General features: G+C 50.7%; 1 protein-coding gene across 1 annotated transcript in view; it reads left to right on the forward strand.

Annotated features, from left to right (window-relative positions):
• NOC3L (NOC3 like DNA replication regulator) overlaps positions 1-23,273 on the forward strand; it is a 775,720-nt gene that overhangs the window by 405,648 nt on the left and 346,799 nt on the right. Inside the window, exon 14 of the mRNA XM_069611339.1 lies at positions 4,690-4,762. Coding sequence (XP_069467440.1) covers positions 4,690-4,762 — 73 coding nt within the window. The remainder of the gene's footprint in view (positions 1-4,689; positions 4,763-23,273) is intronic.

The following is a 23,273-nucleotide window of genomic DNA, read 5'->3' on the forward strand; positions in this document are numbered from 1 at the left end:
ACCCCTACCTGGACGACTGGCTCATCCGAGCCAAGACGAGGGAGCTCGCCGTGGAGCACACGGCAAGGACCGTCCAACTTCTCACGGACCTGGGATTCTCCGTGAACTACGCCAAGTCCCACCTGGTACCCGCGCCAAACGCACTGTTTCTGGGAGCGAAGCTCGACACAATGTCCCTTCTGGCCTCCCCGTCGGAGGAAAGGACCAGGTCCATCCTGGGCAAGGTACAGCGGATGTTGGCTTCCGACGCGGCCAAGGTGAGGTCCATCAAGTCCCTCCTCGGAATGATGTCTTCTTGCATCTACCTCATTCCCATGTGCAGGCTCCGGATGCGCCCGTTGCAGGAGTTCCTGGACGCGCGCTGGATCCAAACGACGGGCGGCTTCGAGGAGAGGATCACACTTGACGAGAGTTTCCGCCGAGCGGTCCGGTGGTGGGGCACCCGCGCGCATCTGACGGCGGGCATGGACTTCCGGACCCCAGACCACCAGGAGACAGTGACCACGGATGCCTCCCTGGAAGGGTGGGGAGCGCACACCGAAAATCTGCACGCGAGAGGCCTCTGGCTCCCGACGGAGAAGTCCCTCCATATCAACGTCCTGGAGCTCCGTGCAGTGTTCTGGGCCCTCAGGTCCTTCCTTCCGTCCCTCAAGGGCAAGGTGGTGAGGATCTTCACCGACAACACCACCACCATGATTTACATCAGGAAACAGAGCGGAACCAGGTCCCCAGCACTGTCCAAGGAAGCGCAGGACCTGTGGCATTGGGCCGTCGCCCAAAGGATGTTTCTGGTGCCGTTTCATCTGGCAGGGATAAAAAACACCATCGCCGACTCACTCAGCAGGGAGCTGCGCTCGTGCCACGAGTGGGAACTACGGCAGGATCTAGTGGATCGCCTCTTCCGACGGTGGGGCAGACCCCAGATCGACCTGTTCGCGACGGCGACGAACTCCAAGTGCCGGAGATTCGCCAGCAGGTTTCCCCAGGCGAGGAGCATGGGCGATGCTTTCTCGTTCCCCTGGGAGGGCCTGTTCCTCTACGCGTTCCCTCCTTTGCCACTGCTAATCCGGCTCGTCAACCAGCTCAAGAGGTCACGGTGCAGGATGATCCTCGTCGCACCTGCGTGGCCGAGGCAGATATGGTTCCCGGACCTTCTGGACTTGTCAACGTCCCCGCCAATCAAGCTGCCGGTGGACGCGGATCTACTCTCCAGGGAAGGAGGCGCCATCCTCCACCACGATCCGAAATCGCTGAACTTGCAGGCCTAGCTCCTGCAGCGCTAGAGTTTGGAGGATACGACATACCGGCCGACTGCAGAGAGGTTCTTGCAAAGGCCAGGGCGTCCTCGACTCTTAAATGCTACGGACACAAATGGAAGAGGTTCTCTGTCTGGTGCCACGCACAGAAGATTAACCCTCTACGGATTACGGCTCCCCAGGTACTGCCGTACCTGCTGACGCTGGCCAAAGCTGGACTGGCACACGCGTCCATCAAGATTCATCTTGCTGCGATCTCCCGATACACCAGAACCACGGGGCGGACGTCCCTGTGGTCTCATCGTCTGGTGAAAGAGTTCATGAAGGGACTGTTCAGATCGTTCCCGCCGGTGAAGGCTCCGGCCCCGGCGTGGGAGCTCAACGTGGTGCTGACCAAGCTCATGGGACCTCCGTTCGAGCCTCTGCACTCGGCCCCGTTGAAGTTTCTGTCGTGGAAAACAGCGTTTCTTGTGGCCATCACCTCTGCACGACGGGTGGGAGAGATCCAGGCCCTTTCCTGCAAGGCCCCGTACTTGACTTTTCACGACACGAGGGTAGTGCTCAGGACGCACCCCTCCTTCATGCCCAAGGTACCGTCGGACTTCCATCTCAACGAACCCTTGGTGTTGCCTGTGTTCTTCCCGTCGCCTTCGTCGCCGGCTGAGAGGACTTTGCACTCGCTGGATGTGGCTAGAGCGCTGAAGTTCTACGTGGACCGCACGAAGTGTTTTCGGAAGACGTCACAACTCTTTGTGAACTTTGGACCTGTCAATCAGGGGAAGGCTCTCTCGAAGGCTTCCATTTCCAGATGGCTCTCCGGCTGTATCATGTACTGTCATCGGTTGGCAAACCGACCGCTGCCTGGCTGTCCGAGAGCCCATTCCACCAGAGCGATCGCAGCTACCACGGCATTCCTTTCTGGTGTGCCCCTGCTGGACATATGCAGGGCTGCTACGTGGAGGTCGATGCACACCTTCACGAAATTCTACTGCGTCGATCGGGATTCCAGGGAGGAGTCCAGGGTCGGCCAAGCAGTGCTGCGCAACCTGTTCGCCTGAGGTGAGCCTGGTGAGGAGGTAAGATGCTTAATGTTGAGTTTGATGTAATGCTTAATGTTGAGCCTTTGCCACCTCCCGTGGTTGTGCATGTGTGTATTGCTATGTATTCTTTATTCATGAGCATGTGAATCCATGCCAGACCCCATGCTGGAGAAGGAACAAGTTACTTACCTGTAACTGTTGTTCTCCAGCATGGGTCTGGCATGGATTCACATGCGAACCCTCTCGCCTACCACTCTGCGGCTCTTCACTTGGTCATACTGCCACTTCACGTGCTTCCAAATCTGAAGATGGCTGCCAGAGGCGGTGCTTAGGTAGAGGGCAGTCATTGGCTGTGGTCAGTATGACGCAGAGACCAGTGATTGGTTATTACTACGAAAGACAGATCAGAAACGAAACTGATACTGGTTTTTTCTTCACCGAGGATTCACAGCCTGACGACGGGGAATATTCATGAGCATGTGAATCCATGCCAGACCCATGCTGGAGAACAACAGTTACAGGTAAGTAACTTGTTCCTTCTACATGCACATCACTGTAAAGTGATGTGTACAATTATAACAATACACAGATTCACAAAGAGCGACATAGTCTCTCAGTACTGATAATTCTAGGGGCTAGTCCTTTTCCTCCTAAGAATGAGCATGCAGGCAAGGGAAGGTAGGAAGGTGTAAGGCATAAGAATCCCTGACAACGACCGACCAAATCCTTTGCCCGAAAATTACTTCTGCACTTGTAATCCCTGGACCTCACACGGCCAGACAAAGCAATGAAGTACGTGGCCCAAATGGATTCCGGAACTTTTGAAGTGCTTTCTGGGAAAATGAGTTAGGGGGGTACATAAACATACCTTTTTTGTCCCCCTTCTTCTCCATAGGGTTACATGGGTGTCCGGTCCTGCCCCTATCTCTCCCTCGCCTGAATCGGATCAGTGGTGGTCTAGACAATAATCGCTCTTGGGCCTTCTCTAATGTTGTGGGACTGAGAGCGATACTTACCTGAACTTTCTAAACTTTTGGAATAAATAATCAAAGCCACTGGCATTGCTCAATTCAATAGTAAATCTACCTGAACAGTAGATCTTGTGCAATTGGCGACTGACACTAGGCCTCATTCCCTCTCCGGGCTTTACTAACTAAGCATTCGGGATCTAATCCTATGATTGCTAATAAGTGTTTTATCTATATTTGTCTAATGTGATTACTTACCTGTATTTACTGGTTGTAAATCACCCGTTTTCTACGTTTTGACTTCCTTTAACACACGCAGTTATTGCACATCTTGCTGATGTTTATGCTAACTGTTTGACTGTATTTAAGGTAAAGCGTAGGGGTTCTATGAAGAACACCCCCACCCCCCAATTTTGGATGTATACATGTGTTGGACAGTAGCTGTGTGATAATACTTAACTGAAGGTTTCATTGCTTAGTGTGTATTTTAAAGGCCCAACAAATAATTGTATAGTTTGGTATTTCTCTGTCTAACTGGAATTATAGGAGTGGTCTGTGTGTCTCATTGTATCCCTAGACCACTCTCACACCCAGCCTGAAGCCTTACCGCTCTGCTACCTACATTTATTGTATTTGGCTAGACTTCAGTGTCTTTCCTGTTCACTATAATAGGTTGGGCTCCCAAAATCCAACCACAATGTTGATTTTTGCAATCCGTCTTAACGCCATGTAAATGCTGCCCTTTTTTCTCGGTCCTAAGATGATGATAACTTTGTAACCACATTGTTAGTTTGCTTGTGTTGCCATCTCTCTAGTAGGCTCCTGAGTAGGTTCTGTGACATCATAAGTGTTTCATTCAAGATTGTATGTGTTTTTCCATGTACCGGCCAATCTAAAATTAAATTGGAATAAAGACTTTAAAATCTATCATTCATTTGCAAGGTATATATGCTGATTTTGAGTTGTAGCTCAGTAGCCTTCATACACCCAAGAGCCTTAATTTGTTTGTCTTTTGGACTGTAGTTTTGATCAGATGTGACTCTTGATTTAAGTGTCCTTGTTGTAAGCATACGGCACACAAGTACATCATAACTGTAACTTGCCAATATCCACATCCTAGAAGTGCCCGCTCAACTGCATCTTAATAGCAGTATGATAGGAATAAAATTGCTTTTTGCAATCAAAGACCTGGTGGTTTTATTAATCTAGGTTCTATTCCCATAATAGGCAGGAACAGTTTATTTAACTTTTTATCTGTATGTGTGCAGGCATTTGGTTGTGAATTGAAACTGTGAACTTCTTTAGTACTGAAAAAAGTGAAAAGAAAAAAATGTTTAGGGGCAGGAAAATGGCAAGAGATTATATGCTACTTCAAAGTACTATGTGGGAACTAAATGTATGCTCTGCTGTCAATCCCGATTTTAGGTTTGCTCATCTTATAAATGTGGAGTTTTTCGATGACCTGTTGGCTGTTTTGCATACACTGATTTCATCCGGTGTGAGTATATTTAACCATTTTATTTTTCACAAAACCTTCATATGTAGAGTGAGTTTGTATATGTTAAAAAAATATATATCAGTACAAAATATGATCTCTAAGGTGAGTCACTCTGGGCCACTGTAGTTGAATGTAATGATTCAAGAAAGAAAACATAGACAACAAATGGAAATTATCAATTTTTTTATGAATTTGTTTCTGTGGATCTGAATGTATAATACAAGCAGTTTCAATTACACATCTCTGAATGGAAAATACATATGAAATGCCTCTCTACTTGCCTAGGTAGCTATGTATGTTGCATTTATATTCAACAAACTGTAGATAGTGACATTTACAGATGACGCCAACAAAACAAATCGTACCTCTCTTTGCCCAACTCAGGAATTATGTTTCTGGAGAGCACTGGGAGGAAATAATCTCACCCTAAATTGTGAACAAACACCTGCTGTCTTCTCTATATTTATACCTCTCGTTTGTTTGCCCCTTCAGATCTGGGTATCCTGAATCTATGCAGTCTTTATATTATTCTAAAAACATAAGATTTATTGTTCCCTCTATGCCTCTGCACTTTGAACATGAATTAGAAGATGTTTATTTCAATTTGTTGAAAGTACTTTTCGATTTAATTAAACATGACAAAATAAGGGTGCACCTTTAATAGGTATTAAGATTGAGCATCCTGAGAATCTGGTTACATATATTTTCCCTTTTATCCTCGACCCATCTCCAATGTATTTTATCAAGCATTGTTTACTGGCGCCCAATAACAGGGCGTTGCCATAGTTCAGTCTAGAGAGTATAATCGCTCTGGCTATGGTAGCACAGTTTGATTCATTGAGTACAGGTCTGAAAGCTTTTAGCAATCTTGGGTAGTAAGAGCAGTTTTTACTAACATAAGAGGCTTGAGCATCTGAGCTCAAAGAAGCTTCGAGTCATGCCCAAGGTTTTGACACTAGTCACTACCTGGATATGAGACTCTTTTATCATGAAAGACTCATAAGTGAATGGTAGTTTTGACGTGGCTTGCTTGGACCTGAAGTCCATCAGCTCATTTTTCCCGCCGTTCAAACGCATCCAGTTATGATCCATCCACTGTTCAATGATGTTAGAGTTCATTTACCATTTGGTTGTCTTTCGTGTAGTCCCCACTCAATTCCACTACAAGCTGAGTGTCATCAGCGTAGTTGGTGAAAAAGGCGTTGATGTTATCTAGTGCCTCACACAGGAGGCGTAGATATAGATTGAAGAGAAGTGGCGAAAGACTAGCTCCTTGGGGAACACCACAGAAGATGTTAGACTCGCTAGAGAATTTATCACCCCAATGTACTCTAGAGAATTGGTCTGCTAAAAACAATATTAGCCAGCCTATGGCTTCCTTAGAGCATTTGGCAATTTTCTCCAGTGCTTCTTGTAATAGTTGGTGGTCTAGTAAATCAAATGCAGCACTTAGGTCTAACAGGATTAGCAGACCAGCATTGCCCCCGTCAATGATACTCAGCATTTTCGTCTGCAGGTCCAGCATCGTCGATTCCGTGCTGCGAGTGACACGGAAACCCGATTGTTGGTAATGTAGTATTTCATTGGTCTCTACATATGCTTGCAGTTATGCAGTTGCAAATTTGGCCATTGCTTTTAGTATGAAGTTACAATTGGTTATGGGTCTTAAATTCCCTGGCTCTCGTTTGTCTAGATTAGGTTTTTTGACCAATGGGGTGATGGTCACCTTTTTTAATATTCTTGGGTACAATTTGGTCTCGTAATAAGGTATTAACCATTCTCTTAAACAATGGTTCAAAAATATCAGCATTTTCCAGTATGATTTTAGGAGAGTATATTTTCTGCACATGATGAAGGCTTCATTGATGCCAGAGTGTTGAGCATGTCCGCAGTCGTTATCTCTTGAAAACGGAATTAGTCCAGATGATCTATTGCCTTGTTCATCTGTGGTTGTTGGTATTTGATTTGGATAAATTGGGCTCTGGCTATTAATTCTCTTGCTGTGATGATCTTATTGCTAAAGGCAACTTGGGTGTTTTCACATTCAGCTTTGGCCAGGACAAAGGCCGGAGTCAGCGAGTCAGGTTTGGCAATAGATTTGAGAATCTCGAACAGTTTGGCCGGGGCATTTGAGGTTTTCTGAATTTGAGTGTTGAAATAGTTCTTTTTTGCCTCCACAAGGTTCCTTTTATAGGACCTCTCGAGTTCCTTCCATCTATCCTTGTTACTAGTTGTTGGTTTCTTCAACCATCTAGCTTCAAGCTGCCTTTTTTTCCTTTTTTTGAGCAGCTAGGTCTAAGGTGTACCATTTCTGATGGTTAATATTAGGTCTGATTAGTTTAGGGCAGAGGGGGGCTATCTGATCAATAAGAGATGAGGTGTGTTCATATTTGAATAATATTTTCTCACAAGTGTCATCGCCATTAAGGTCTGCTAGAATGTTGTTTATACAGGGAACTTAGTGTGTTCTTTCGACTTTTTTGAAATTCTGACATGACGTTTTCTTGGGTTCATTGGGACTTGGCATGGTCAGTGTAAAGGATATTTTATAATGATCAGACCAAATACAAGGAGTGGTCACATTGTTGTTGCTAGATTGTTTGTAATGATCCAGTCTAGCTGGTGTCCATTATCCATTGTGGGTTTGGAGTTCCTAACTTGGAAGTCAAGATCATATAGAGCCTTCTCTAGGCTTATCACCTTTTTGTCTTTGGGGTCGCCACACCAACGGGTGAAGTCACCTAGAAACCAGCGTAGATGAATTAGGGCTTTTGAGTAGGTTGAGTAGTCCGCTGAGTTCCTCATTAAACTCGGACTTAAGAGATGGGGGTCTATAAATAATAAGAATGTTCAGGCAGTTTGTGTCAGTAGGGCAGTGTTTCAGATGTAGTGTTTCACAGCCTTGGCAAGTCAAGGTAGATGGAAACATTATGAGTGAGTCCCGAATGATCACTGCTACCCCATCCCCTTTACCTGTATCTCTGTTAGTGTGGTGTATGGTGGAACCTGTTGGCACCGCAGTGTTGCAGGTTGGACCAATCGGGTCTTGCAACCATGTTTCGGTGTGACACATGATGTCAAGGTTTTCCTCCTATATAAAATTATTTATGCTTTGAGCATGTTGATTCAAGGAGCAGGTATTTAACAAACATACCTTTTAGAATCATATTTGGCATTGTTTCGATTGGGGTTATATTTGTCTTGTTTGTCTTACGTTTATGTGCCTGTTTCTGGGGAGGTTCGCATTTCAGTAGCGAACAGTGTAAGGCATTCTGAGGTTGTATCCTTCCCCGTTCCATAACCTGCATTGCGTATAGTTGGATTGCTTCCAGACGCTGCATGCATGTAGTTCTACCCATAGGTTGCCCATTGCTTCAATGCCCATTCTCAACTTGTAATTGTGGGTAGAGCTGAAGAAAGAATACCAGGGATCTACGCCGACGGCGAGGGACGGAGAGGACTGGCGCAAGACCGGCTTGTCACTCGAAGCGCCGGCGCTGAAGCGCCTGACGTTTCAAGATAAAGGGTGCCGGATTTGTAGTCCTGACAAGTCTTACAGTAGTCTAAGTAGGCTGTGATAGATTCTTTGCTGCACTAAGTGTGACACGTATAGAGACAAAGCACTCTAACACTTGTAACAAGCAGTATTCACCAGACAGTAAGAACAATTCTCCATACAAGTATTTCGAGGAGGCGCGTGCTGCTTTATATAATCACTGCAAGTGTCTCTGAGCAGTTTCCAAAGCAGAGAGAGTAAACAATTGTCTCCTTCTCTCCTCACATCTCCATCTCTAAGAAGTCACACTACCAGCTGCACCTCCTCAGAGGTATACTTCCTTTCATCTCCTTCCCCCAGAAGCTCACTGTCTCCAGAGCCCTGGTTCTCTCTAAGCTGGACTATTGTAACAGCCTTTCTAAATCTGCCTGCCTCTACTCTCCGCCCTCTGCAACTGATCCAGAACAGGACTGCGCGACTTGTCCTTGGCCTCAAGCCCGGGATCGTATCTCTCCAGGACTGAAATCTCTTCACTGGCTCCCAGTGGCTACGAGGATTAAGTTCAAAACCCTCTGCATTGTCCAAAAGGCCTTCTGGGGCCGCAATACCTTCAACTCTCTCTTCCTAAATACCTTCCTTCTCGAGCTCTTCGCTCATCCGCATCCAACTCCCTCAGGGTCAGTCGCTTCTCCAAGCAACGAGTTGCTGATAGATCTCGCTCTTTGGCAGGGGCCTCCCTCTGGAACAGCCTTCCTGCCTCCCTGAAACTTGAGGAGAAACATCTCCGGTTCCAGAAGCACCTCAAAACCTTCCTCTTTGCCTCTGCTGTCTCTCCCCCTCTCCCCTGCTAAATTCCTGGCAGAAACGGTGCTGGTTACCTGGCCACCCTTTCTGATTCTCGGGCCCAGGCCCCGCCAGTTGCCCACCTGCACTCCCTCCCTGGCAACCCCTGCACCTGGGGACTGTTTTCTGTATCCCTACAGTCCTCCTACCAGCACTTATGTCTGCACCTAACTTGCACTTTCCACCAGTGGCTGTTTTATTTATCTTATTTTTATTCTGCTATCCCATGTACTGCACTTTCCCCTCTCCCTTCCCCGTGCACTTTTCCCTTTCCCCCTCCCCATGCACTTGCGCGATCTGAATGATACCTGGCCTAGTAGGATCGTTGTTCTGTCTTCCCTTTGTTCCCCCTACCCTTTGTTCACCTTCCCTTGCCTCGTCACGCTTTGAAACACTTGTGTATAGGTGCGTTATAAATGCTATATCAATTCATAGCTCTGGGTTAGTGTTATTCGCAGCGGTCGCCTTGGTAACAGAGCGCAGTTCAACAAAGCAGTCACCCAATGAGCCCCGAGCTGAGAAGAACCACCCACTTCAGTCAACCCTTGGTTCAGAGTACAGTGAGGTGAGCCTTTTATGAGAAAGACCGGCGGGACCGGCGCAAGACCGGGTTGTCACTCGAAGCGCCTCAGCTGAAGCGTTCTTTTGCATGCAGGTTCTCGCCTCAGAGCTTGGTGAGCGCCGTCTCCATCTCTGAGGTCCCTGTTATGTGAACACTTTGTCTGTGATGCACAGCGGCTTTAAGGTGGAAGTGTTTCTTGCTGTGTACTTTTCACCATCACCTCCGGGCGTGGAGCAGAGTATGACGACTTATTTCTGGAGAATTCAAAGGATTTCCCTTCTACGTGTATGTTAACATCCTCCAAAGACGTCTCCAGGCCGGGTTTATTGCAGGATTATAAGGATGTCAATACCCTTCGGAAGGAGGAGCGTGTTGCTGTGGTCTGGTGTTTTTGTTCGTGATGCGGTTGTGAGCCTTAGAAAGTAGAGCTGGGGATCGCTGTCACATTTTGTAGTTGTTGGTCTTTCTTATGTATAGGCTGATGCCCGGAGCTCAGGACGTTGGGGTGGGTAAATCACTGACTGGGTCCGCGGCGGGCATGGCTGCCGGCTGTGATCATCGCTTTTCTCCCCTGTTGTTTTGCCCCCTTGATTTCGTATTGTCTCTGACGCTCATGAGTTATAAATACTTGTCTGAAGGGCGCGTTTCTGAAAGCCTGTGGGTCCCACGGCAGTGCCCGGAGGTTGGTGTCACAATGGGGTTGCGGGGGGAGCTGGGTCGCCAATGGCCAGGACCCCCCACCAGCGCAGCTCAGCAGGGAGGTGCAGGCACGCGGGGGGGGTTCTCGTATGTTGTCTGCGTGCGGCAGTTCTCACCGGCTGTTTGTTTCGTTGTCCTCACAATCGTCTTCTCACTGCGCGCCGATGCTCGCCCCGTGGGCCCGGGCACACTCGGGCCGCATCTCAGGAGCTAGGCGGAGTCCCCGGACTCCAGTGGCGGCGCCCCCGCTGTAGTCCTTCGTTGTCTGCCACCGCCTGGGCCCACAGTGTTCACAGTATCTCCACCACTGGGCCAGGGGCGCCACGCACGACCCCAGCGTCGCCCGTTACCGGCCGCCTGGTAGCATATGGAAATGGTAGCAGCTTTGCAGCAGCGCTGCCGTTCTCTCTCGCGGGCGATACGCCTTGCTGTTTTTGCCTTCTTTGTAAGGCTTGTCTGGGCGGTCACGCCGGGGGGCGCACGCTCAAGGCCCAGCAGCACCCAGGGTCAGCGTGTACATGGGCCCACGGCCGTAGGAGGGAACGCCATCAAAGATTTTGGCCTCAGATTGTATATCTTTGCTCGCCAGCAGTGCCTGTCGGTGGAGCGGGCTATTCAGCCATCAACGAAGCGGCGATTACACAGGATTCGTAAGGAGCCTCACGGGAGCTCACAGGGGAGCCGCCATCTTGGTCGGCTCTCTAGCACCCTTCGAAAGCCTTCTTTAAAAAGCAGTAATTAGCTGTAACATTAATCCCAATTTAGGATTCAATTCAAAATGAACAATAGAGCAGTTGAGTAATATATGTGTTACGCATGTTCCAGCACCCAGAGGTGACGTCATTTGAGGTCAGTGTAGCATTTATATAGTATCACCTTTGTATCACCTTTGCAGTATAGAGTTTTCAAGGTAGGAATGTTTAGGGTTAGATCAGAACAGACTGATTATAAAAACAGTTAGATTCTCCCAAAGGGATGCAGGCACTCTATTATCCCAGCATTAAAGTGTTCAACATTTAAGACCTGTAAGTGATCAAGCACTGCCAAATCCAATAGGTTCAGAAGGAGCCCTTTAGGGAGCCACAACAGCCTAAATCAATGGGCAAAGTCAAAGTTCTGACGCTCTTCTTTGTAGAAAAATTGTCTTAAATAGTCCGTGTTCAAAAGAGAAATCATAGCAACTCAAGAGGAGTCACCTTTGGAAAGCACAAGCTGTTAGGCTAATGCAGGTAAGTTGAGGTCAACTTAGTTTAGGGTTACATCGCACTCCCCAAGATAGGAAGCACCCCAAATGGCAAAAGGACAATATACCCCAAGCCACGCAGTACCTTGAAATGCATGGTCCTTGGTCATGGTGATGAAAGGGAGAATGGCTGGCAGGCGCTTGCGGCGGCACCCGGGAGAGGGATTCGGCAGCAATGGATTTCCACCAATTCAGCCGCTCTTTGTGGTTTTGGCACATTGTCTCAGCGCCAATGAAGAACAAAAAGCTCTTGTTAGGATTTCCTTGATCCCTCGGTCCTGGACTCTGGTGAGGGGACTCTGGATGCCCATTAAGATCTGGCCAGATTTCGACTTCGGAAGACAATGCACTCACAAGTGGTCAAGGTACCCCGGTATAGGGCTTCTGCAGCCTTGGAAAGTCTCAGCAAGTCAGGGATTGTGGGAAAATAGTGTGTCTTGAGACTAGTTGGTTCCACCAGCCTATGGGAGGAAGTCGTCCTTTACGGGACTTCACTGTCGATTCGGAAACTGGGTCCTCACAGCTGTAGGACTTCACCAAGCACTTCACGGTCCAGGAGAGTGCTGCTGGCGTCTTCTCTCGTCTTCTGCTTCGGATGTTCTCCTCCAGTGGTCGACTCTGCTTTTAGTCCCAACAACCTTGCTTTTTATGCAATTTCCCATTCATTCACAGCCCTAGGCTGTCAATCATGCAGCAGGGTGACCGTCCTTTCAGGGCAGCCAGCTGGCCAATAGGAACTGGTTTTACGCAGGCACATCTAGAGACAAAGGACAGGGACGTTTCGGGACCCTGCCTCACTTCCTGCTTTTCCAGACACAATAGAGCCTGGGCGGGCTTCAGGGCTGAAGCCCGCCAAAGGCAAACTACACAAAGGACTCAACCCTGATGCAAACCACATAGGTAGTTTCTTCTATGCTTTTACTGACAAGAAATGGCGACAAGGGGCCGTTTTGTGAAAATGGTCACCCTTTGTTGCAGTACTGCATCTGAGGTATCAGCCTGCAGGTACATGACACAAAGTATTAAAAAAAGAAACCACTGCCACCAACCATTCAAGTGAGTTAGTGTAACAAAATGTTACATGAGGAATGGGTTAAAGGAATTACTATGTAACCCCCAGCACTCCAGATAGGGTGGTGTGTGCTGGACCCATAAAGTAAAGGTAAGTAAGACATGGGTCATCTTACTATTCTTGGGAAGAGTAGTTCACCCAAGAAAATGTAGTTAAAGATTATGAGAAGTCCAAGGGACTTCTCAGTGGCACTGTGCAAAAGGAGCTGTGTGTCACAATGCAAAAGCAGATGCCTATGGAGTTTACTAGACTCCGTAAAACAGTAAGGAACATAGACAATCTTAGTCAGAAAAACGCATGAGTGAGTGAAAAAAGGTCCCACTGACTCAGAGTAAAAATTAAAAAGCCCTGCATCCACAGAAATGACAATTCTCCCTAACATGCTTATCCTTTTATTTTCAAAAGATACCGTTCTCTAATGGTTTAGTTTTGAAATAAGTGTAGGAAGAAGTTGAAACTTGCACTTTCAGTGCACTGCACTAAACATTCCCTTAAATAGCAGGTGCATATATTTGAGGGTTTCTATTGAGCGTTAGAGCGGGTGTGGTGATGTGGTTTGTGGGTAATGGGGGCAGAGCGAAGGGAACGTAGTTCCACTACTTCTTTATGTACACTTTGACCACTGACTAGTGGTCTGTGTCTCTGTGTCTGTCTGGGTTGCATAGATTTCTGCAGAGGGGAAGCAGCAAAAATCAGCATCAGGGCAATGACTTTAGGAGGCCACCCTAGTTATGGTGAATAGGGAGTCTCTAAGAGAGTGTGTCCAAAACCCAATCAAGGTAATGTGGGAGAGCAGTCCAGGCTTGATCGTAGGGGTGAGAGAAGAGTGGTCTTTGGGCCCAATGAGTTTACACAGAATATCACACAATACTTCAGCTTAGACAGTATGTATACAAATAGTTTTTTATTAAGCATTTGAGAACACACTAAGAAAGAAAATTAGCAGGTAATATCCGACAAAACCATATATCACAAATCTATGCATTCACCACTAGGTTAACGTACAGTGCATCAGTCAGCAACTTAACCAGGTAAGTAATTCAGATACAAGGATTAGAACCAGTCGTGTGTGTGTGTGTGTGTCTGTGTGTCTGTGTGTCTGTGTGTCTGTGTGTCTGTGTGTCTGTGTGTGTGTGTGTGTGTGTGTGTGTGTGTGTGTGTGTGTCAGTCACACACACCCAGGCATGTTGTGGGACGATCCTTACCATTGGTGGGCTTGGACTTGCTTCCAGCTCGGATTTTGGATTAGTAGAGGACCTCTACAGCCATATCTTCAGGTCAAAGTTGGAGCCAAGAACCCTTCAAAGAACAGCCTGCTGAAAATCCAAAGACCACTCCTGAAGTGGTCCAGCATCCCTTGTGTCTGGCCCGGTGAAGCCCTGTTTAACTACCTGATCTCCGTGGAGCTCCAGCCCTTGGACTCGTGGGACCAACTAGTCTCAACATCTTCTTAAGGATCCTGCCCTTCTGAGCCTTCGGAAGTCTCCCTGGACTGTCCCTGTGGACTGACCAGCTCTCTCATGAGCTACCTAACCAGAAGTGTTGAATTGAAGCCCAGAACGTCTGTGGTCACAAACTTGTGTCGCACGTTTCCTTCGTCCCGAATTTCAGCATCCCAGCATCGAGGGCTCCTTTACTGGAGCAATTTCGGTGACCATGACTGGTAGGATGCCTGTCGTCTCTGGTGTGTGGTGACTGTTGCTGGAGCTAGCCTTTCTCCAATCTGTGAAATGTCCTGAGAAGGTCTGCACCGGTGTTTCTTTCATTTCATCATAGCCAGAGGTAGCATCTTGCAGCTGCATCTGACTGGAAGAATCCTCGAACCCGTAACTCCTGGGTATTACTCAATGGAACCACTGGCAGAAGATGGAGCCCCCAGCGACCCCCAGATGATCAACGACGATTACTGGGGGAAAATCAGTGTAAATAAATGCAGTGTTTCAATGGATTGCCTTTCTCCCGCAGATTCCTCATCTGATAGATATCCTCATCTAGCTCTGGTGCTCAGATTTTTTTTTTCGAAAGGGGCGTAGTGGACCTCAACTTGGCAGTCAATCGATCCGTTTTGCTTGGTGCCTGATCATCGGCTCGATGCGAGACATTGGGCATTGTATATATACCATGTCACTAAGCCCCGTACCTCTGTTCCTTTTTTCCACGCGCTTTACACTCTGCTCTTTGAGGAACGGTTATCGGGTCCTCGACCCTTTTCAACCGAATTTTCATCAGATTTTGTATTTTTTTCACAACCGTGAGATGTCTGCGCCTTGGATTTCAGGATTTAAACGCTGCACTGACTGGGACTCTTAAGATGTCGGTGACCGACCCACACATCTGTGTGTGGTGCCTCGGCACGGGTCATGACACCGAAGGGTGCGCGTTGTGTGGTAAATGAATCCTAAGTCCATGCATGAGCGGGCAGCCAAGCTTGCGATGGGCGACCACCGTCGAAATCACTAGCGACCATTTGGACCTATGAGGCTGAGACAGAGGGCCCTACCCATCAAAAAGAAAGACATTGGCGCAAGCCGAAGAAGCAGTCCCACTCGTGGCGCCACTCTTCCTCGTCATCTTCTCTTAAGAAGAAAAGGCGCCACCGGCACAGATGCGATTCCGACTCTTTGAAGTGAGGTAAGTCATTGGCCCGGCTGAACAATTGACAAGAGTGGGAAGAATTTAAATCGCAGATGCTGGAAAAAACACGCAGCTGTAGGTGAGGGTCCGCCCCCCCAAGCAGCAGGCCCCGGTGGCTGAAGCGGCGCTCTGTGCTACCGGCCCCATGCAAACACTTTTACCAACGCCATCAGCATCAGGAGAGCCTTCGGGCCCTGTGCCAAAAAGGTACCAAAACCCTTGAAGCCGGAGGCCTCCCTGTGAGCCTCAGGGTTCGGGCACTTCCGATGCCCCTTTGACGCCGACAGCCACCCCGTCGACATCGAAGGATAAGCCCCTGACGCCGACCATCAGCGATCGTTCCTTCGTTCCACTCTCCGGGTCCAATTTCTTTGACTTCATGGCGTCAATCTTTGGCACTGAGGTGGGGACGATCAAGGTGATGTCGACCCTATGCATGCAGGGGCTGGTGGCGTCGACTATTTCGATGACCAGGACGACCACCTGGCTTTGGCACAGGAGCTGCATGACACTAGTGGCTGGATACATCCCCTAATGTAAAATTACAACAGGCTCAACCGTACACCCATTCCCATGCCACATTTAGATCACTAGTGGACAGGTTGGTTGACACTGATGGCTGAATTCCTTGCAGTTCCCTTCTGAGCTATTGTGACTATCTTTCTTCTACAGTCGTTCTTGTGCTTCTATGGGCACTATGATTCTGTGCATAAATATTCAATCTCCTCTTTTAATCCCCTACTTTGATTTATTTCTTCCCATCTTCTCCTCATTTCCTTTAACTAATCTTCCCCCCGCCTTCTTTGCAACCTACATACTTTCAATCTTTGGGCTTCTGCATCCTTTTGTTTCTCTTCTAATCTCTCCTTCCCTTTTCTCATCTCACATTTTTTCCGTTCCTCCCTTCACTTACTTTCTTCTTCATATAATCTCTCCTTCTTTCTTTCTTCTCTCGCTTTTCCTTTCTCGAATCCCATCCAATACCTTTGTTGTCTAGTTTAAGCAATATTTCTCCAGCATGGGGTCTGGCATGGATTCACATGCTCATGAATATTCCCCGTCGTCAGGCTGGGAATCCTCGGTAAAGAAAAAACCAGTATCAGTTTCGTTTCTGATCTGTCTTTCGTAGTAATAACCAATCACTGGTCTCTGCGTCATACTGACCACAGCCAATGACTGCCCTCTACCTAAGCACCGCCTCTGGCAGCCATCTTCAGATTTTTACCGCACGTTCATGTGTTGGGATCCTCGTGCTATTGCTCTCGAGCGTTAGTGCTTTTTTTCGCGCTTTTTCACAAAAAACTTCGATTCTTTCGGTCAAAAGAGCCTCAAGCTCCACCGATCCTACATCCGATCAACGGGTACCCGTGTCGGATTCATCTGTGCCCCTCAAGGGTGAAGATTTCGTCGAGCTACGCTTCGGAGGACTCCAGAAGCTTCTCAGGCCCGGTCTCGGAGATGGCCCAGGAGAAGGGAAGCTCGACGCCCGGAAAGCTGTTCAGGGCCTGCCCTGGATGCCAGCTGCAGAACGTCTTCAAGGAGGACGAACACTCTTTCTGCCTTTACTGCCTTCATGGGGACAAGACGCACGTGGAGAAGGACTGTGCGTTTTGCGGCAACATGTCGGAACGGACCATGAAGGACCGCCATCAACGTCTCGCCAGCTGGCTGGAGGGTAAGAGCCCGTCTGGCGAGAAGAAGAAGAAATCTGAGCGGTCTTCTAAGACCTTTGAGGGCGCCCCGGCGACGGGGGCCCAACATAAGGCCAAGCACCGCGAGTCCGCTGGCACCGGGAGCGCCGAACGGTCGGGCTCTACGGGCGCCAGGCAGGGCGCACCCTCCCCGGCACCATCAACCACGAGCCAACGCTCTGGGTCGGGTAAGAGGAAGGCCGAGCACCCGGCGAAGCTCCTGGAGAGACCCCGGTCGAGCTCTAAGGCAGAGGAGGAACGTGGCAGTGCCCCCTTCCTCAAGGATAAGGCGGTGAGCGCACCTAAGGTGGTGAAGGCCTTGATCCATTCGACCAAGCCCTCTATCGAAACGGTCGCGGCGGCCCTGGCCCAGCCTGTGGAGGCTGCACCAGTGGTGGCGGCCTCGGGGCCCAGAATCTCCCTGCCTCCTCGGAGGGAGTCTTCTTTCGTGCCCATCGATAGGACCCCCGTGAAACCCTCCGTGGGGAAGAAGGGGGGGCAGGGCGTCGTCGTAGATTCGGCCTCAACCTCAGAAGAGGAACTGATCGAGGTCTTAAGCCACGGCCTAGGCGTGGAACAAGACCAGCCCGTCGGAATGGGCCCCGACGCAGGTGACGACGACGACATCGTCGAGGATACCGACGGGGCCCCTGCTCGCCCGTCGGATTCCCCTCTGCCAGCGCCGCAAGACAACTCAGCGGCCATTTTGTTGGCTATACAGTCCTTATGCTCCGAGATAAGGACGAGACTTCCGTTACCGACGGAGGAACCTCTCCCGTCGGGGGATCCAGAACCGGGACCTTCTGGTGTTCCCCCTACCAAGAAAAGAAGGATCCATCCACCGCCTCCTTTTCAACAGTCGCGCCCCGTCCAGCCCTCCTCCCCGTCCACCCGAGGGGATGATACGGGGACTGACACGGCAGCGACGGGTACAGACGACGAGGCATACGATGAGGATTTTCCGTCGTCGCCTCCCACCAGGGCTTCTCCACCCGACGAGATTGGATCGTTCCACTCAATGATCGCCAGGGCATCCGAGCTTTTCCAACTCTGCCCTGAGGAGAAGAAAAAGGAAGGCTTCCTTTACCAACGGCGCGAGGCCAAGAGGAAGACGGTCCTCGCAGTGCCTCTGTTGGACGACATTTGGGATGAGGGCCTTTCCCTCCTCAAGAACCCTTCCACGACGCCAGCGAAAAGAGACCGGTACGAGAAAAAGTACCGGGTCCCGGACTCGGCCCCCCTATGCCTCCGGGCGCAGCCTACCCCGGACTCCGTCGTCTCCGCGGCAGCCAGGAAGAAAGCGGGCGGGGGTGCGGCCTCCACGTCGACTTCCCCGCCGGACGGCGAGGGAAAGAAATTGGATGCCATGGGACGACGATTAAAGCGGCCAACGCCTTGGCTATCGTGGCCCGCTATGACAGGGAACTCTGGTACAAGATAGCTCCCCTGCTGGATTTTCTGCCGGACGACAAGAGGGCGGAGGCCCTTGAGATCCTGCAGGAAGGTGAGGTGGCCTCGGACCACGCCATCACCGTGGCGACGGACATCGCCGACACTGGGTTCCGCCAGATGGGCAACGGCGTTTGCCTTCGACGTCGCGGATGGCTCAAGGCTACGGACTTTCGGCAGGACGTCCAGACCAGGGTCCTGGACATGCCCTTCGACGGGAACAACCTGTTTGGGAAGACAGTGGACGATTCCCTTCAGGCCATCAAGGCGGATACTGAGACGGCCCGGGCCCTTGGAGTACTGCAGCAACGGCGGACGCCCTTTCGGAGCGGCGGAGGCAAGGGCGCCTCCAAAGGTTCCGGCGGCGGTTTCGCTTCCTACCGTCAAGCGGCCCGCTCGTCGTCGCAAGAGGCCTACAGAGGACGAGGCAAGTCTGGCGGACCCCGCCGTCGTCGCCAAGGAGGCCAAGGCGGCAAGGCCGCGTCCAAGCAGGATTGAACCGGCCGTGGGGTCGGGCCCCCACCGAAGCACCCCGGTGGGAGGCCGGCTGGCGGGCTTCGTCAGCGTGTGGGAGTCCATCTCCACCGACCGTTGGGTGCTGGACGCCCCGGCCCGGGGCCACGCGCTCGAGTTTCAAAGAAGGTGCCCGCGCGTCCCCCCCGTGGCCAGGAAAGAACTTCACGTCCCTCAACTTCTCCTGGAGGTAAAGGCGATGCTCAGAAAGGACGCCATCGAACTCGTCCCAAAGAGGCTTCGGGGCTCCGGAGTCTACTCGCGTTACTTCCTCGTGAAGAAGAAGACGGGAGGATGGCGCCCCATCCTGGACCTGCGACGCCTGAACAAGTTCATCAAGGCGCAGAAGTTCCGGATGGTCACCCTCCAGCACGTCCTGGGTCAGCTGGAGGAAGGAGACTTCCTATCGTCGTTGGATTTGGAGGATGCCTACTTCCACATTCCCATCCTAAAGGGGCACCGAAAATTCCTCAGATTCGTGGTCCAAGGGCGTCATTACCAGTTCAAAGCCCTTCCCTTCGGACTACGGTCGGCACCCAGGGTTTTCACCAAGTGCCTCGCACCGGTGGCGGCGCAGCTGCGCCGCGAGGGGATTCACGTCTACCCCTACCTGGACGACTGGCTCATCCGCGCCAAGACGAGGGAGCTCGCCGTGGTCCACACGGCAAGGACCGTCCAACTCCTCACGGACCTGGGATTCTCCGTGAACTACGCCAAATCCCACCTGGTGCCCGCGCAAGTCGCACTGTTTCTGGGAGCGAGGCTCGACACAGTGTCCCTTCTGGCCTCCCCGTCGGAGGAGAGGACCAGGACCATCTTGGGCAAGGTGCAACGGATGTTGGTGGCCGACGCGGCCAAGGTGAGGTCCATCAAGTCCCTCCTCGGGATGATGTCTTCCTGCATCTACCTCATTCCCATGTGCAGGCTCCGGATGCGCCCGTTGCAAGAGTTCCTGGATGCGCGCTGGATCCAGACGACGGGCAGCTTCGAGGAAAGGATCAAGCTCGACGAGAGTTTCCGACGAGCGATACGGTGGTGGGGCACCCGCGCGCATCTGACGGCGGGCATGGACTTCCAGACCCCAGCCCACCAGGTGACTGTGACCACGGATGCCTCCCTAGAAGGGTGGGGAGCGCACACCGAAAATCTGCACGCAAGGGGACTCTGGCTCCCGACGGAGAAGTCCCTGCATATCAACGTCCTGGAGCTCCGTGCAGTGTTTTGGGCCCTCAGGTCCTTCCTTCCGTCCCTCAAGGGCAAGGTGGTGAGGATCTTCACCGACAACACCACCACCATGTTTTACATCAGGAAACAGGGCGGAACCAGGTCCCCAGCGCTGTCCAAGGAGGCGCAGGACCTGTGGCATTGGGCCGTCGCCCAAGGGATTCTTCTGGTGCCGTTTCATCTGGCAGGGATAAAAAACACCATCGCCGACTCACTCAGCAGGGAGCTGCGCTCGTGCCACGAGTGGGAACTACGGCAGGATCTGGTGGATCGCCTCTTCCGACGGTGGGGCACACCCCAGATCGACCTGTTCGCGACGGCGACGAACACCAAGTGCCGGAGGTTCGCCAGCAGGTTTCCCCAGACGAGGAGCATGGGCGATGCTTTCTCGTTCCCCTGGGAGGGCCTGTTCCTCTACGCGTTCCCTCCCTTGCCTCTGCTAATCCGGCTCGTCAACCAGCTCAAGAGGTCACGGTGCAGGATGATCCTCGTCGCACCTGCGTGGCCGAGGCAGATATGGTTCCCGGACCTTCTGGACTTGTCGGCGTCCCCGCCAATCAAGCTGCCGGCGGACGCGGATCTACTCTCCAGGGAAGGAGGCGCCATCCTCCACCACGACCCGAAGTCGCTGAACTTGCAGGCCTGGCTCCTGCAGCGCTAGAGTTTGGAGGATACGACATACCGGCCGATTGCAGAGAGGTTCTTGCAAAGGCCAGGGCGTCCTCGACTCTTAAATGCTACGGACACAAATGGAAGAGGTTCTCTGTCTGGTGCCACGCACAGAAGATTAACCCTCTACGGATTAAGGCTCCCCAAGTACTGCCGTACCTGCTGACGCTGGCCAAAGCTGGTCTGGCACACGCGTCCATCAAGATTCATCTTGCTGCGATCTCCCGATACACCAGAACCACGGGGCGGACGTCCTTGTGGTCTCATCGTCTGGTGAAAGAGTTCATGAAGGGACTGTTCAGATCGTTCCCGCCGGTGAAGGCTCCGGCCCCGGCGTGGGAGCTCAACGTGGTGCTGACCAAGCTCATGGGACCTCCGTTCGAGCCTCTGCACTCGGCCCCGTTGAAGTTGAAGTTTCTATCGTGGAAAACAGCTTTTCTTGTGGCCATCACCTCCGCACGACGAGTGGGAGAGATCCAGGCCCTTTCCTGCAAGGCCCCGTACTTGACTTTCCACGACACGAGGGTAGTGCTCAGGACGCACCCCTCCTTCATGCCCAAGGTACCGTCGGACTTCCATCTCAACGAACCCTTGGTGTTACCTGTGTTCTTCCCGTCGCCTTCGTCGCCGGCTGAGAGGACTTTGCACTCGCTGGATGTAGCTAGAGCGCTGAAGTTCTACGTGGACCGCACGAAGGGTTTTCGGAAGACGTCACAACTCTTTGTGAACTTTGGACCTGTCAATCAGGGGAAGGCTCTCTCGAAGGCTTCCATCTCCAGATGGCTCTCCGGCTGTATCATGTGCTGTCACCGGTTGGCAAACCGACCGCTGCCTGGCCGTCCGAGAGCCCATTCCACCAGAGCGATCGCAGCTACCACGGCGTTCCTATCTGGTGTGCCCCTGCTGGACATATGCATATGCTACGTGGAGGTCGACGCACACCTTCACGAAATTCTACTGCGTCGACCGGGATTCCAGGGAGGAGTCCAGGGTCGGCCAAGCAGTGCTGCGCAACCTGTTCGCCTGAGGTGAGCCTGGTGAGGAGGTAAGATGCTTAATGTTGAGTTGATGTGATGCTTAATGTTGAGCCTTTGCCACCTCCCGTGGTTGTGCATGTGTGTACTGCTATGTATTCTTTATTCATGAGCATGTGAATCCATGCCAGACCCCATGCTGGAGAAGGAACAAGTTACTTACCTGTAACTGTTGTTCTCCAGCATGGGTCTGGCATGGATTCACATGCGAACCCTCCCGCCTACCCCTCTGCGGCTCTTCACTTGGTCATACTGCCACTTCACGTGCTTCCAAATCTGAAGATGGCTGCCAGAGGCGGTGCTTAGGTAGAGGGCAGTCATTGGCTGTGGTCAGTATGACGCAGAGACCAGTGATTGGTTATTACTACGAAAGACAGATCAGAAACGAAACTGATACTGGTTTTTTCTTTACCGAGGATTCCCAGCCTGACGACGGGGAATATTCATGAGCATGTGAATCCATGCCAGACCCATGCTGGAGAACAACAGTTACAGGTAAGTAACTTGTTCCTTGTCCTTTCTCCCATCCATTCGTTCTGTGCTATTGTCATGCCCTTAGCTGTATCCTTTTGTTCCCTTCTGTCCCTCTGCCTTTTCCTCCATTTCTCTGTCCCCCCCTATCTTTTCTCTCATCACGCTGTTTATCTTCATTGCGTGTTAATATGTATTTGCATTCTCGATTCCCACTCTCTTCCTTGGTATCATCACTGCTATAGTCAGGGGGCTCATATGTTGGGTTAACATACCCTGCTGCTGCCTTTAATTCTTTCAAGAGATCAAATTCCTTCGCTTCAGTATTTACATCTTGCTTTTCAGGCGGGGAAAGAGGAGCCAAAGGAGTTGCATCTTCTCCTTTATACTGATTTAGCATCCACTCCCACTCAGCTGTATCTTATTTCTCACTCTGATACATGTTTCAGAGTTCTAAAACTGTCAACCTTTTCTCTAACTTCTTTCCTTTGAGTGGCATGCAAGTATGCCGTAATGTAACTCAATATCAGTTTTGATTATGAACCCTCTGGGGGGCCATGACATAAGTATTTTATTAATCCTGCCCTTAACCCACTCTGAATGATATTTCCTAATTTGAACTGTATATCTCAGCAATGTTCGTCATATGTTATCCATGGGTGTAAAAGAGGTGTGTCCTCCATGTTGGCAAGTCAATTTAGACTGCCAATACTTTACCCATTCTATTATTATTCTTCCTAGGTTTATTAAGTATACGAGGTGCTTTCACACCTGTGCAGCCATCTTCGTTTTTGTGCTTTGGAGTGCCTTGTTTAAAAAATCTAATCTAGGTGCTTTCACACCTGTGCAACCATTTTTGTTTTTGTCCTGTAGAGTGCATTTGAGTGCCCTTCGTGTGGGCAAGACCTTCC

This window comes from Ambystoma mexicanum, chromosome 8, assembly GCF_040938575.1.
Source record: "Ambystoma mexicanum isolate Mex_15411 chromosome 8, UKY_AmexF1_1, whole genome shotgun sequence".
In the NCBI taxonomy this organism is placed as follows: domain Eukaryota; kingdom Metazoa; phylum Chordata; class Amphibia; order Caudata; family Ambystomatidae; genus Ambystoma; species Ambystoma mexicanum.